Genomic DNA, 15,948 nt, shown 5'->3' on the forward strand with positions numbered 1-15,948 from the left:
GCCCCGCTACGTATATATTTCAACAAAATCCTACCGACAAATCCGGCCCATTTGCACAGTTCGTTTTTTCACTTACGTGTCGCTCTATCACTGGTCCAATTTTTACCTTAATTACCAGTAAATACACCGAATTTCAACACATTTCCGTAATTCTCACTGCTTAAATATTTACGGCGTGGGATTCACCGCAGTTGGAAAGAGAATCCACCAATCGAAAAGTGTAGAGAGAGAGAAGGAAGAAAGAAGAAGGAAGGTAGCGACTGGGAATAAAAAAATACAGAGCAGACCAGAAAGAAGACAGCTAACGAGGCACACGGCATAGTAAAAAAGTTACTATAACCTATAGTGATAGAGAGATGCGTTCACATGTATTTCTCTATATCTATCACTCTTTTATTGTGACTGTGTGAGGCCACAGCAACACTTCTCTTCACCCTTTCTTCACTTCACTGTGATCCTCTCTCTCTCTCCTTCCTTTTCTCTGCAAATTCAGTCTCTGGATTCGTATAAAGTGCACTGAGTTCTTCTCTTTAGCAGAGGTGTGCGTATTTTCGCACACTCAAATCCAATCCTGTTTTGCATAAGGTAGCTGCTTGTTTGCTGATCTCTGCATATATGCTTGTTTTTACTTCTGTCATTTCGTTTTCCAATCATTCTCTGTTTCTGAAGGGTGCCATTTCGGCAAATTGGGGGAACTAGCTTATCAATTCGTTTCTGTATTTTTGTTTGATTTGGGGAAAATATTGGCCTACATTGCACGGGCAGATCTGAGTTGGACACTGCACATTTTGGTAAATCTGAAGTGAATGATTTGTAGTTAGAGATTTAATTCGGTGTGAAGATTGAGTTTTTTGGGTAATTTCCGTAATAAGTAGGGTGTACTTCAGTGTTCTCAATCGGGTGTGTTTTTTTCACTTGGTTTAATTTCTCTGGTTTTGTTAGGCTGAGAGTGATCATTGAATCACAGAAACTAAGGGTAGCTGTTGGTACCGATTTTCATCACTCTTTCTCTTTCTTTGATGTCTATATCTTTGTCCTCTTTTTGTTGATTTTGCATGTTCAAGTTTGGTGAGATTGATTGAATTGGTTTCCTTTTCTGAATTGGTGGTGGAGGGGGCCCTTACTAAGTCGGCTGAATTCATAAAGCGATTGGGCCCAATCATGTGCAAAATATAAAATCATGCACATAAAAATCCAAAGCGTCTCTATTGCTGTCAAATCTTCAAGTATTTTATTCAAGGTTTAAAGTCAGTTCAAAATCCATTGGATCAACTAAAAATTTCATGTTTCTGTTTTACTTAGGAATTTGTTTGAGGATAATGTTGTAAATTATCTCTCTCAAGATCCATAGCATAGTTGAGGTGCTGCTTATTGATTTTATCAGAATAGATATCATTTGCTTGCATGTATCATTAATCTGAGGATTCAATATGATGCTGATTTAGATCTCTCAGATCATTGATTTCCTCTCATTGTGCAGCTTGTAGAAAATTCTTGACAATGAAGCACAAGGATGGAAAACCGATTCTTCAGCATGATAAGAATTCTACGAAAGTTCCCATGGCAATAATGTTTGTTGTGCTGTGTGGATTTTCATTCTACCTGGGTGGAATTTTCTGTTCGGAGAAGGAAAAGTTTGCAACCAACGAGGTTGCTAAGGCGGTTGAGAATCCAAAGGAAAAGGCTGCAATTCCAGCTGCAGGGGCATTGCAGATCAAAGCTGTGAAGTTCGACGAATGCCCTGCAGATTTCCAAGATTACACCCCGTGCACGGATCCTAGGGTGATTTTCATTATCTGAAGTCTTTTCATTTTCTATTGATGAGATTTTGTTACTTGTGAATGGCATTGTGATATTGTCATGCTTTCTGCAGAGGTGGAGGAAGTTCAGTCTCTACCGGCTTTCCTTCATGGAGCGCCATTGCCCTCCTGTGTTTGAGAAGAAGGACTGCTTAGTCCCGCCTCCCGATGGCTACAAGTTGCCTATTAGGTGGCCTAAGAGCAAGGATGAATGTTGGTACAGGTAATATTCAGTGTTTATTGCTCAGCACTACTCTGGTATTCGTATCTGTTGGAAACTTGACATATTTGATATTTTGATCTTCTCAGAAATGTGCCATATGATTGGATCAATAAACAAAAGTCAAACCAGCATTGGTTGAAGAAGGAAGGAGAGAAGTTCCACTTTCCTGGTGGTGGCACTATGTTCCCCAATGGTGTCAGTGAATATGTTGATCATATGCAGGCCTTGATCCCAGGAATGAAAGATGGGACAGTTCGGACAGCCATTGATACCGGATGTGGGGTGAGTCTGATTTTATATTCTTCAACAGCATGCTTGCTTAGTATATGTAGCAAGTCTGGTTTATCAATTTGTGTTGTTTCCTTGAAGGATCAATGAGGCCACTGCTGGCTTAGTTTCTTGCGATTGATGTAAAATTATCTTATTATTACTCTTTTAGAACAAATTGATTTTCGTGGAGTCTTTTTGTATCATTCATAAATAGTTAAAGATGCAACTCCTATGTTTGAAACAGCTACTTATTTTGACTTCTACCGCTCTGTGTTATTACTTGTTGAGATGTCTTCCTCTGTTTGATTAAGTGTTTTTTTTCTTAATCTTTTCCCTAGTTTTTTCACTTATACAATGGCATAGCAATTTGTCTAACTTTCTCGCATGATCTGTTTAGGTGGCTAGCTGGGGTGGTGATTTACTAGATCGCGGTATTCTCACAGTCTCTCTGGCCCCTAGAGATAACCACGAAGCCCAAGTTCAGTTTGCATTAGAACGTGGAATTCCTGCAGTTCTGGGCATCATATCAACACAGAGACTTCCTTTTCCCTCCAGCTCTTTCGACATGGCACACTGCTCTCGATGCCTCATTCCATGGACTGAATTTGGTAAGTCAGAAGTTCCTTTGTTTTCTGTTGTCCTATCCATTATATGCAGCCATTTCTTTTGTCTTGGTCGAACATAGTCACTGAATATTGCACTTGCTATCATTCTCAGGTGGAATTTATCTCTTAGAGGTGCACCGTATCCTCCGGCCTGGTGGTTTCTGGGTTCTTTCCGGCCCACCTGTAAACTACGAGAACCACTGGAAGGGATGGAACACCACCATTGAAGAGCAGAAATCAGATTATGAGAAGCTGCAAGAGCTTCTAACATCTATGTGTTTCAAATTGTACAACAAGAAAGATGACATTGCTGTCTGGCAGAAATTATCTGACAGTAGCTGCTACAAGAAGCTCGAGTCCCCAGACACGTACCCCCCAAAGTGTGACGATGGTACTGAACCAGACTCTGCTTGGTACACTCCTATCCGGCCCTGTGTCGTTGTTCCTGACCAGAAGTACAAGAAGATAGCACTGAAATCCCTTCCCAAATGGCCCGAGCGGTTGCACACTGCCCCTGAGCGTGTCTCTGATGTCCGTGGTGGAAGCGATGGTGCTTTCAAGCACGATGACAGCAAATGGAAGACAAGGGCGAAGCACTACAAGAAGTTGGTCCCTGCCATTGGAACTGACAAGATCAGAAATGTCATGGACATGAACACTCTGTATGGAGGCTTTGCTGCTGCTTTGATCGATGCTCCATTGTGGGTGATGAATACCGTTTCCTCCTACTCTTCCAACACGCTTGGCGTCGTATACGACAGAGGCCTGATCGGAACTTATCACGACTGGTACGATATCATTCGCATCATACAATCAAAATATTAATCTGTTCACCTTTGTTCTGATGATGATCTGCCCTTTTTAGGTGTGAAGCTTTCTCCACTTATCCTCGTACATACGATCTTCTTCACCTCGATGGACTTTTCACCGCTGAAAGCCATAGGTAAGCAAAGCCTAGACTACACTACCATTAAACTTGTAGTAAAATTTCATCATTTATTTACATTAATCAAATTAATGTTAAAACTTGTTGTACCATGTGTTTGATGGTAGGTGTGAGATGAAGTATGTTCTGCTGGAGATGGATCGGATTCTCCGTCCCAATGGGTATGCTATCATCCGGGAATCAAGCTACTTCGTTGATGCTGTGGCGACGTTGGCTAAAGGGATGAAATGGGGTTGTCGGAAGGAAGAAACAGAGTACGGCGTGGAGCAGGAGAAGATCTTGATCTGCCAGAAGAAGCTGTGGTATTCCTCTAAGCAGAGCTCAAGATGATATTTTGAGAAATGATGAGTTGGGATCAATGGAAGCATATTTACATATACATCATATTTATCAATACAAAGACAAGTTCTACACTGCCATTTTGATCAAATCTTTCAACCCAAGGTGGAGGAGAAGTAGCATATTGAATAACCAAGGTCTAATATATTAGTGCTTCTTTTTTTTTTTTTTAATATATATTCTTTTCAAGGTGGATTGTATTCTTCTTCCATCTTACTTCTTCACCCTTATGAAACTGTGAAATCTGTTGAGGGTGCTTGAAGTATGAATCGGCGGCCAAAACTTTTTTTTTGTTTGTTTTATCTATTTATTTGGAAACTATTAATTTCTAGTAGTTTTTTATTTTTTAGTGTTATGTTTTTTTTACATTATTGAGATGTTATATCTTTTTTTAGTTTCAATTATGTGTATTGAAGTATCTATTCATGCGGTAGTGAAAATGACATTTTACGCAAGTGACATTTAAAACACTGCAATTTATTATATTAAGGTGTAGTTCTAAATTGATTATCTTAGTAAATTATTGACTTCATATAATCTCTTCTATTGTAGTAACTTTGTCGTTATTGTTATCTTGCAGTAGGAGTGTAATTTTCAACTTTCATATGTGATGAAATTCTACTTTGTTTTCTAAAACGGTGAGGTAATTCAGATTTCAGATCATAGTATAAAAAAAGAGAGAGATAAAAAAAATTCCACATCATAATACACTACTATCAAAATATTAGCCGAATTGGCCTATAAAAATAATACTCATATCCTTATAAAAGTTTATATTTAAAATACTAATAAAAAAACGACTAATTGTTCGATAACAAAAAAAATTCCAACATAATAAAATGAGAGTATATGTTTTGATAACATTTTCAAATTAAATAATCATAACCTTAATTATTCTATCACATTGTCGGGTCACTTCATTATTGCTCGATCATTAGTTGTATACAATAATTAATAATCATGACACTTTCCCGTTATACAATAAAAAGTAATTTCTAAATTTCTAATATAAAAAATAAAAATAAAAACAATGGACTATGGATCAGTTTGCATATCTGGATCTTGACAAGCCATCTGTTTGGCCCATTCTCGAATTTTTATTTTGTTAGTAGTATTAACCAAAATTTACACCGGAAGATTCAATTTTATCGTGTCGACATTTTAATGACATTATGGGTTAATCTGCATATGCATCTGTCCTATGACAAATACACCAAAACACATGTAAATTAGCAATACTACTAAAATCTCAAATGTTAACATACCCAACTCAAACCAAAAAACAGCATCGTTTTTCCTCACAGAAGGTCAAGTATATTATTTTGTGAAGATTAAATAAGCTAATCTGTCAACATCTTTGAATTTGATATTACTATAATAATTATAAGAAAGTTCCTTCAATGATTCATGAATTTGTCAAGAATCCACTAAAGCTCCTGCAACTCATATTTTTTTTAAGTCGACTGTCACAGTCAAGATTTACATTCACCTCTAACTAAACCATCCAAATTTAGCTCCATCATTAACCATTAAAAAGAAAAGGTTGTCTTAACCAATGCTCTAAATGAACCAAGCTATTCTAGTTCTTGTTCGAGCTCATTTAAAATCTTGTTAGATAATTGCAGCTTGTGTTATAAACAATTTTATAATCTCTTTATTCTTTATTTTTAATTTACTCCACTTTATTCTTTCTTATTGTACTACTTTATTTTATCTATATTTAAATTAGTAAATATTTTTTTTTATCTTGTGTTCCAAAAATAAATCTCATATAATATTAGACGGAATAAAATAGATTAGAAAAAACGACTTATACTGGACAACGACAATTAAAAATTCGAAGGACAATGATGCAAAAGTAGCTGTTAGCATATTATTATTGCTTAAAAGTTGAAGCAGCCTTCAAAGCATCAACCAAGAATTATTATGAATATCTTTCTCTATGATAGATATTCTTTTAATATCTATGAATGAATATCATTAGTCTGTTTCATTACAGTAGTATTAGTACTATTAATTAGCAATTTAGCACAATCCTTCTATACCAATATCCTTCTCAAAACATAAAATCAATTTACTATTATATTTAATTATTTATCCATTCCAGAAATTCTCACATGCCCTGTAATTTGATAGCTGAATTTACAAATATTATTTTATTTAAAAATTGAAAATTTGAAGATAATGAATAGAGGCAATAACGTGGCGCCACCGCAGCACTCTGCAATTACACTTCATCGTCCCACCAAACACCACATCTTTCGAATATCCATTTTTTTAGAATTTTATTTATTTAGTTATCAGTCATTTCTTGAGATGCCCAATTCCCCCACACCAGCATGCTAAATTCTATTCGCGGAATGTGGGATAAGATGGAATAATTCATCCTATCATGACCTAACTTCCTTACATATGTATCCATATACATCTCATTATTTATGAATTTAACTTTCATACTTGTAATGGTGCATATTTCTTTCAATACTCTAGTGGGATGGCCGTAATAATTTTACTCTACCTTACTAGGATATATATTAAGTCCAATTTGGTGGCGAATCTATAATGCATTTATAGGTTGGATTTATTGGAAAAAATAAATATAATCTGAAATAAATGAACATATTTTTTTATAAAACAATGAATAAAGATGTCGTCATCAGCAGCATCAAAAGACATACTTAATACGATAATATTATCCTGTAATAGTAATTGGACAGATAACAAAAGACGCTTCGACCCTTAAGAATTATCGAATTTAATGAAATTTTCAAATCCTCATAAACTGACAATAGGAACGGACTACCCTTCGACCCGACTTGAATTTTATCTTAGTCTATTAATAAATTCTCTTTTGTCTTTTTAAGGCCTACAATCAAATCCTCTCATGCACATCTACACAAACATGATATATAATGTGCGGCGGGACCAAGCTGATTTGTTTTATAAGTGTTGATGACCAACTAGAAGAAAAAGGTGGCTATGGTTGCGTTTCCGTTGTATATTCTTAGCCACATGGAATGTTATATTATAAGAAGTTTTCTTTCTGCCTTTCTATCTATCTCTATTTTTATATTGCAAATAATACCTTTTGTACTATTGTGTTTCATTACTAAAATATGCATGTAATATGTTAATATGTATGCACAGATAAATCATTTTCTATTTTTGAAATGGACAACTCGGATTACATTATATGTTTGGCAAGTGCAACGTCTAAAACAGAAAAAGTAGGACATTCATACCTAAAATGTGCTTAAATATGTACAAATATAAAAGTAACACGTTGATTTTCGAAAGAAATGTAATACCATGATGAGTGGATAAATTTATAAGATATGTTCATAATAGTGTTTTTTTAGAATTACATACATAAAATATCAATCGAGTCACAATTTTAAAAGTCGAAAGTATATACTATTTAAAACAGTTGAGAATTAATTTGATTTATATCTCTATCAATACACCACATGAGTATTGTTTATCTTTCACATGTCTACCCACACTTTAATAACTTGTTACATTATGAAGGAATTTTGAATGTGTTTTTTGTGTTGGTGAACAGTTGCTTTATAACATGTTTATAGAGTCTATTGAAGTTAGATGCAGTTGGTGAATTAGCTGACTTTTGAATGAAATAACTTCAGCTAAATATCTAGTTGCTGACAAATCAAGCATTAATGCCACTAAATAGTGGTTTATCATGTGTATTTAATCAATTAGGTTAAATTCATATATTCAATCCACAATACATTCTCTTAAGATAGGTTATTGGTACATATTTTGAATAAATTCAATAAAGGAATACTAGTCTACTACAATTAGGACCAAGAATGCAATAAAAATTTTATTGAAGAGGTGACATTCGCGTTGCCTTCGGTTTATTGCTTGTGCTTTGTTCAACTACCTTGCTTATTGTATGAATATGCTGGTGTACTTATTTGGAAGGATTGCATGTCTTTGTTTTGTTGGTTGTTAATTTTGTATCGACACATTATACGTTTGATATTTTAGATTGAGTTGTTTCAGGTTGTTTGCTCACTATTTTTTGGGCTGAGTCTTTTGATTATTAAAAAAAGGACAACTAAAATTAGGAAAGCAAAATTAATGTTAAGTTATTTGAATCACAATTTAAATTTTCAGCTACCAAAATCAATAAGCCTCATTCTAACAACAATTTTTGCAATAATACCAATCCCATTTTAGTCTCATTTAAGCCACAATTAAATTTTTTACGATTCTCTAAATTGACATACTATTAAACGATTTTAAAAAAAGCTAGAAAAACAAATCTAATTATATGAAATACCATGCATCCAAATATCTTTTAAGATTTCATTCCAACAATATAATCGAAAAATACCTTATCATTCCTAGAAAGGAAAACAGAATTTTCCAATTTGGAAAAAAATAAGTAAAATAAAAGAAAACAACTATTCCTTCACCGCGTGGGGAAATAACTTTATTCAACTTTTCTTGGGCGCAAAGCCAAGATTCGCATCTCCATCATTCTTACCGAACATCATATTGTTATGGGTCATGACCATCATCACATCCATCCATCCATCATCACCATCATTATATAAGACCGAATATAATTCACATGGTATTTTACGTACCCCAAAAATATCCCAATTCACAATTAATCACAATAGGGGAGGAGTTAGAGAGAGAAAGTGTGGCATCTCTGGGTTTCTTCTCCTTAGGTTATGCCGTTTTCTCTACCGGTAATCCCCTTTCTCGCGCTATCCTCTTCCTCCTTCTCTCTATCCTTCTACATATATAATTACTATTCGGTGTTGTTTACTTTTGCGCCTTTTTTTCTATTTTATAGCTGCGATGCGTTTAGATCTGCGCTTTGTTTTTGTCGTTTTTGGATTGATGTTGGGGGATCTGAGATAGATTGATTATTGTATCATTTAATCTCGGGGTAATGCTTTTACTATTCAATTCTATAGTTGTTTCGTCGCTTCTTAATCATTGAGATAATAGTTAGGCTATGGTGGGGCTATTCAGCTCAAATTGAAATTATCCTCTTCTCAATCCTTTTAGAGCGTTTCTTCTGCCTCTTTTTTTTTTTGTGTTTGGTTAAACCATGCGCCTTGCCTCGTTTTGGTTCCGATGTCGTTTCTATGATATTCGTTGGAATTCATGCTAATGTCTGTGGAACATTATTTTAAGCGATAAGACCTGAATGAGCTGTCTGCGGATTAAGGATAATTGAACACGATAGTGACAATTAGAGTATTGAATTTTGGGGTAGTCTTATCCATGTGCGTGTATGCTAATTGTGTTTTAGTGTTGTTGTAGCTTTGTTATATGCATCAATAATACTGTCATTTCCCCATATCTGATATTGTTTTGAGGATACGATCAGTTATTTTTGTCTTTATTACTTATAGGAATATGTGGATAAACTTATTCATGTTGTTTTTATGCTTCAATGTAAAATGCGTGGCTGCTTATTGTTAATTTAGAATTGGTGCGTGTTATGAAGAGATTACTGCCAATACAGGCTGCAGCAATTACTTCAAATTTAGCATAATGGATTTGATTTTATAGTATTAACGGCCTCTATAGTTGATGGAAGAAAGCTAGCAAGCCTATACCTGAGAGAAGTCTAGAATGCATTTCTCTCATCAAATTGTATGAATTACTTGGATGTAATTTTGATGTTATATTATCGTCATTATGATTGAAATAATATTACTGTTCTTTGTTCTGTTGCATTTTGTAAGTTCTGACTCCAATTTTCTTCTCTACTCTATCAGGTTGTGTCAAATTTCCGTTTAGAACAATTAATATTATCTAGGACATGGAGCAAGTTTGCCTCTGGTCAGATTGCTACCAGCACTGGGATATTTCATTCCAAGAAGTCCTTGATTGGCGGGTTCTTGTCCTTGGAAGTTTTCTTCTTGTTTCTTTTGTCAATTGCACTTAGTGAGGAGCTTGTCTTTAAGTGACTAGTAGAGGAGGCTGAATGCGTATTTCTAATAAAATAGATGTTGAATCTTTAGCCCGCTTCTCCAAGTGAGTTCCATACATCAATGCATTTAGTATTTGGTTGTACTTTTAATCAGGGCTCACTGATAATCTCCTCCTGCAATTCTATTGTACAGTGCATTGTGGATGCAACATCCTTTTTCAGATCCTTAATCTAGCTGTGAGGTACCCATTATTTTCTTTTTGTTGCTTAGACAGGAGTAGAGTATTATACATTCCTTATGTAATTTGTAAAAATGCTGAGATTATGTTTTCTCCTCATTGTAGGACTGAAGTCTGCAAGTATTCGAAGGAAGTTTACTGTGTTATTAAGTATTACTAGCTGTTTCACTGTTTTTGTTCAGAGTGTTAGTATATAGAATCCGTCATCTTTCGGTATCCTCGGTAATGGGCCTGTTGATGGTGTTCTGATTTGGTTGCGGATCAGATTTAGTATCTATCCCCTAGAGAAAAATGTCTGGGAAGCTTTGGTTTTCCATGTCCTGATCTAATACTTGGAACTGTCAATGGACATCACAACATCATTCAACTTTGATCAGTGTCAAGATGTTATATAGCACCACAACCTTACCACCTTATCAGTGCTCGGGAGTCTTTGATTTGGTATACTTTATGAATAAGGCTGTGAAGCCCGTCCATCACTGTTCTGATTGTTTGGCTCATGTTGAAGTGGAGTGGGCTTATTGATGGAGGATCCCGCTGATTCAGCCAGGCCTCAGTAGTTGTTTAGAGTCATCTAGAGTATATATAAAAACATCTATACATCTGTTTTCGTTCTTGTTCGTTTACAATAAGTAGTGATCACGAGCTGTTGAAGTTACCAGAATGGAAAGGTATGATAGTTTGCAATTTGATGTTATACTTTCTAGTTTCTCTTAGCGTGGATTCATCTGTCATGTTGGTTAATGCAGGTATAAGGTCATTAGGGAAGTTGGTACTGGCACGTTTGGAAGTGTCTGGAGAGCTATAAGCAAGCAATCTGGTGAAGTGGTATGTGGTGCGGCATCATTTGATAGATTGATAAATAAGATTCTTGAACATAGGTCCTTTTAAGGAAAAGGTTCCTGAACTGTGAAATTTAGTTCTAATAATTCCATTCACCTATTCAAGATCTTGTAAAGTTACCGAGTTGCAACATCAATCATGCTTTGAAAAATTTCTAGTATGCTACCGAATCCTAGTAAATTCCTGCTCTCATTCCATGGATTGATAATTTAAAACCTTCTATTGCATCACAACCTGATGGCTTCCTTGTTTTTCCCTTTGCTTTTTTTTTCTTTCTTTCTATTTTTGTCCCTACTCCCTAGTAGGCTGTTTTCCATATTATTTCTGCTATAAACATGAAATGCATATATCAATGTTGTAGTAATGTGCAAGATGTGGCCTCAGTGACATCAATTTTTGGGTGTTGCAACTGAAAGAAAGTTGAAAGCTTTTTAATGACATTGTTGCAAGCCAAAATCAGTCAAAAGTTTAGTTACCATTTTTTTTGTCATTTTGAACATAAGAGCATTACTTAATTTGAAGTCATCTGTCAAAATCTTTTACAGGTCGCAATTAAGAAAATGAAGAAGAAATATTACTCCTGGGAAGAATGCATAAACCTCAGAGAAGTGAAGGTGACAAATTTTCTTAATGTGCTTACATAGCTCACCTTTCACCAGATAAATGACATTCTGTGTTGGCAGTCGCTGAGGAAAATGAACCATCCAACTATCATTAAGCTCAAGGAAGTTATTAGAGAGAATGATGTCTTGTACTTTGTGTTTGAGTACATGGTATGGATATGTCTGCTTTCATCCGTCTTTGCTTTCTTAAAAGTATGTTCTTAGATATAATGAGTGTTTTATTTTAATTCATAAGGAATGCAACGTTTACCAACTTATGAAGGACAGAGGAAAACTTTTTACGGAAGCTGAAGTGAGAAATTGGTGCTTCCAAGTATTTCAAGGCCTTGCATACATACATCAACGTGGATACTTCCATCGTGACCTGAAACCAGGTTATTGGCGCTATATGATATTTTCTATACAATCTTTTTAACACGAAGATTGTTGATATTAACTTGTTAATCTTTTCAGTTAGTATAATTGAGCACTTGGTGCACTTGTAGCTTCTCATGTTAGTTGCTAACTGCAGTGTGCTATTTTTGTGCACTATATATCGATAAGAAAGCCATTCACTTTTTTATGCCCTGCTAGTATGTATAGTGGCTTATTTGTTTTTCTTATGCTTGTGGCAGAGAACTTGCTTGTGTCTAAGGATGTAATAAAAATAGCTGATTTTGGCCTTGCTCGTGAGGTCGATTCAGAACCTCCATTCACTGAATATGTTTCAACTCGCTGGTGGGTATTGTTATTTACCTTCTGTTTACTTGTCTTGTTTTCTATGCAATCATTATAGTATAATTTTGTGTTGGTGGAATGTTATGTTGCAGGTACCGGGCCCCAGAAGTTCTACTTCAGTCTCCAACCTATGGTCCTCCTGTTGGTTAGTACTTGATAGAATATAAGTTGGAACTGTTCTTGGTATTAGTTATGGGCATAAGATGGATTTTCTCTTATTGGTTTGCTTTCCAGATATGTGGGCAATGGGTGCAATAATGGCCGAATTGTTAACTCTTCGACCTCTGTTTCCTGGTTCAAGGTACGATTGTCTTTTTGCCAAAGCGCCTTCACTCTTTTATTCTTGATCTAGTAATTGGAAAGTTCGCCTAGTTCAACTCTTGCTTGCTCTGTATAAGTTAGTGACAGAGTATGAGCTTGATGTTCCATCCTGTTTATTGGAAACTTTCTGTGTAGGCATATTTTCTGGTGCTTGATGTTTTGTTCCTATCTTTCTGTAGTGAGGCGGATGAGATATACAAGATATGCTGTGTAATTGGCAGTCCAACTAAGAGTCAATGGTCAGATGGTCTTGAACTTGCTAGTGCCATTAACTACCAATTCCCCCAGGTGAGCTTTTCATTCTCCTGTTTGTATTGTTATATTTTGTGAATGCGGGTCAGAGAAGTGTTTCTGTTTTGTTAATTAAGTGTCTAATCATAAGCTGATAGTTTTCTGTATTCCGGGAATATTTGAACTTATAAAATACTCTCTCCGTCCCAAGGTAGATGTCACATTTGGGGGATGGCACGGGATTGTAGAAGATGTTTTGTGTATTAAATGTAGAGAAAAAAATATTTTTGTATATTAATGAGCGAGAGAACTTTTTCCAAAAAAGAAAATGAGACATCTTTTGTAGGACAAATTAAAAAGGAAAGTATGATATCTACTTTGGGACGGAGGGAGGAGTATGTAACTGACTACTCCCTCCGTCCGCCATTAGGAGTCCCATTTGAGTTCGGCACTGGTTTTAAGAAATATAAAGAAAAGTGGGTGAGAAAAGATAGTGGAATGTAGGGCCTATTTTTATATATTAGTTTTATAATAGAATGTGAGTGGAACGAGTTAGTGGAAAGTGAGGTGTACCTACCATTTATAGTAAAAGTGAACCGGGACTCCTAATGACGGATGGACTAAAATGGTAAACTGGGACTCCTAATGGCGGACGGAGGGAGTATGAATTATTCATATTATTTGTGATATTATTTCTGGAAGATATGCTTTATTTCCAGCTAATTATATATGCACTTAAACTAATGAACAAACTTACCTTTGATGATGGCCAGTCTCCATGTCTTTACATAAATGTGTCGCTATTACATGACAGGTTACTGGAGTCCATCTTTCTGCATTGGTACCAGGTGTTAGTTCGGATGCAATTGATCTCATTACAGTAAGTACTGAAGACACATTGATTTACTCTGCATTATACAATGGCCAACACTTACCTTTTATGCTTTCATTTTTGTGAAATATCTAGTCCCTCTGTTCATGGAATCCATCCAAGAGGCCGACAGCCTTGGAGGCTCTTCAGCACCCTTTCTTTCAGGTAGGTTTTATGATATTTGAAAAATTTGTTGAGTGTATTTAATAAGAATAATGTTAGTCACACTCTGAGGACTTCTGCAACGACGATTGTTTTTTCAATGTTACAGAGTTGCTTTTATGTTCCACCATCACTGCGCCCCAAAGCGGCTGCCACAAGAACACCTCCTTCTGGTGAGTATATTCTCCTAACCATAGTCCTTATTGAAAATAATGGCAACCGAGCACTCATAGCAAATATGTATTGCAGTTGGAGGAAGAGGAGTTTTGGAACCAAATTGCGGTAGGAGATACTCAGGCAGTTTGTCGAACCCAAAGAATTCAAATAGTTATGCTTCTGCCAAACCACAAGCATATGTTGGTTTAGACATGAAACACTCGACAGGAGGTATTTACTGTTTCAGCTGTTTGTTGATTTTGAGTTTGTAAGTTCTCTTTTTTGTGATAATATATTGATAATTATGTTCAAAGAGTAAGGGCCTGCCAAGCTATAGACAGTTCACTTATTTCATATGTTTCACAGAGAGCTTTCTTATTTTGGACACCTGTCTTTCTGAATTGAAGTTGATATATAAAATTTCCTTTTGTGGGTTGTCTGATTTGGATAGTCTTTACTGACATGAAATTACCTATCTGTATTTTCTGTCCAGGTGTGCAAAGGAAGTTGGATATGAATAATCAGGTACATTGCAATACTAATTATACCCTAGTTAATGTGGTTTGCGCATACTATGTTTTTCTTTTACACATTCATCAAGTTTTTTTAACTTATTTTATCTGTGGATTAGGATTCGCCTAAAAATGATAGGAACTTAAAGAACCCTGTCAAGCAGCAGCCAAGGTATCGACCACCTGGAATGAATGGCCCACGTAAGTTCATGCATCTTGGCCTTGTTAATGTATTATTTTCGGACATTGATGAATCTGGACCAGGCTTGATATTGCATAATATATTCTTGCTTCATCTTAACTGTCCATCACAAACAAGAAAATAAGATTAACTTGTTAGTACCCCCCCGTACAATTAGCTCAGGTGCTCTGCTTTTGATAGGATTTTACATTTATTGTTACTATTGCTATTTTTGTGTACGGTAAGATGCATATTGATTGTTTATTACATGCGACAGCAGCATGGAACCATGGGAGAACACGTGGGGTATCGGATGCGGCTGAGAAGTTAGCAAATATGACAGTTAGCTCTGGCAGGTCACTTGCAAAGGCCTCTGTACCTCCACCAATGGCAAAGGCATCTGTGCCTCTACCTTTTTCCAAGTCGTCTATGCCTCAACCTCTATCAAAGTCGTCTGCGCCTCAACCTTTATTATCAAAGTCATCTTTGGCTCCACCTTCAGCGAAGGCATCTGTGCCTCCACCTATGAAGGCTGGAGGATGGCATGGACATTCTGAGTTCCTCGGACGATCTCAAGAAGCCCTTCCTGGAAGGGCGTACATCAGGAAGGTGGCGGGATGATCAAAACACTTCTACTTGCTTTTTTTGTGTGTGCCAACATAATAATGTGCCGGCTATAGGCATTTGTGTTCCAATAACGCGACTCTATTACAGTCCTGTGTTCTTGTACGTTTGACTTTGTTTTTATGTGTTTTATGTGATGATCAATAAAGATTTCTCATGTTTGGTGTTAGTTACATTGCTTTAAAAACTCCATTCTTTCCCTTCTGTTGAAGTTTTATTTCATGTATCATTTTATAAGATCTAAATTTATACATTGATGCATGATAATGTGGGAGATCGCAGATCCATGCATCCATTTTTCAATGTTTTGTTATACACGTGTTATTGGCATATGTTTGCTGCAAGGACAATTAATGAGTTGAT

General features: G+C 35.9%; 2 protein-coding genes across 5 annotated transcripts; both read left to right on the plus strand.

Annotated features, from left to right (window-relative positions):
* The first annotated feature begins 237 nt into the window (after positions 1-237).
* Positions 238-4,531, plus strand: LOC125214535 (putative methyltransferase PMT20). Of its 2 annotated transcripts, none has more exons than XM_048115602.2 (8): positions 238-585; positions 1,481-1,782; positions 1,874-2,022; positions 2,109-2,304; positions 2,690-2,900; positions 3,010-3,685; positions 3,763-3,840; positions 3,951-4,531. In XM_048115602.2, exons 2-8 carry the CDS (start codon positions 1,501-1,503, stop codon positions 4,171-4,173), a joined length of 1,815 nt encoding a protein of 604 aa, XP_047971559.1. In that variant the 5' UTR covers positions 238-585; positions 1,481-1,500; the 3' UTR covers positions 4,174-4,531. The 2 variants fall into 2 exon arrangements, with proteins under 2 accessions (XP_047971559.1, XP_047971560.1); XM_048115603.2 differs by lacking the exon at positions 238-585 and adding an exon at positions 1,214-1,361.
* A 4,222-nt stretch (positions 4,532-8,753) lies between these two features.
* LOC125212583 (cyclin-dependent kinase F-4-like) lies at positions 8,754-15,754 on the plus strand. 3 transcript variants are annotated; one of them, XM_048112790.2, is made up of 19 exons: positions 8,754-8,906; positions 9,951-10,209; positions 10,299-10,347; positions 10,450-11,015; positions 11,094-11,172; positions 11,733-11,801; positions 11,871-11,960; positions 12,046-12,184; positions 12,425-12,527; positions 12,620-12,672; positions 12,762-12,828; positions 13,028-13,136; positions 13,894-13,959; positions 14,047-14,115; positions 14,222-14,285; positions 14,362-14,499; positions 14,762-14,793; positions 14,900-14,981; positions 15,239-15,754. In XM_048112790.2, exons 4-19 carry the CDS (start codon positions 11,008-11,010, stop codon positions 15,580-15,582), a joined length of 1,512 nt encoding a protein of 503 aa, XP_047968747.1. In that variant the 5' UTR covers positions 8,754-8,906; positions 9,951-10,209; positions 10,299-10,347; positions 10,450-11,007; the 3' UTR covers positions 15,583-15,754. The 3 variants fall into 3 exon arrangements, with proteins under 3 accessions (XP_047968747.1, XP_047968748.1, XP_088924148.1); XM_048112791.2 differs by having other exon boundaries at positions 15,242-15,754; XM_089068022.1 differs by lacking the exon at positions 8,754-8,906 and adding an exon at positions 8,993-9,109.
* The last annotated feature ends 194 nt before the right edge of the window (positions 15,755-15,948 follow it).

This window comes from Salvia hispanica, chromosome 3, assembly GCF_029641045.1.
Source record: "Salvia hispanica isolate PSC_SH4W2 chromosome 3, Shi_PSC_v1, whole genome shotgun sequence".
In the NCBI taxonomy this organism is placed as follows: Eukaryota; Viridiplantae; Streptophyta; class Magnoliopsida; order Lamiales; family Lamiaceae; genus Salvia; species Salvia hispanica.

What these genes read in the sequence shown, in the direction of transcription:
- LOC125212583 (XM_048112790.2), top strand. An exon ending in TAAACCTCAGAGAAGTGAAG is followed by an intron (nt 11,802 to 11,870) that starts GTGACAAATTTT and finishes CTGTGTTGGCAG; the next exon opens with TCGCTGAGGAAAATGAACCA. An exon ending in ATGCAATTGATCTCATTACA is followed by an intron (nt 13,960 to 14,046) that starts GTAAGTACTGAA and finishes TGAAATATCTAG; the next exon opens with TCCCTCTGTTCATGGAATCC.
- LOC125214535 (XM_048115602.2), top strand. Translation starts at nt 1,501, where the DNA reads ATGAAGCACAAGGATGGAAAACCGATTCTTCAGCATGATAAGAATTCT. An exon ending in CCATTGATACCGGATGTGGG is followed by an intron (nt 2,305 to 2,689) that starts GTGAGTCTGATT and finishes TGATCTGTTTAG; the next exon opens with GTGGCTAGCTGGGGTGGTGA. An exon ending in TTCACCGCTGAAAGCCATAG is followed by an intron (nt 3,841 to 3,950) that starts GTAAGCAAAGCC and finishes GTTTGATGGTAG; the next exon opens with GTGTGAGATGAAGTATGTTC.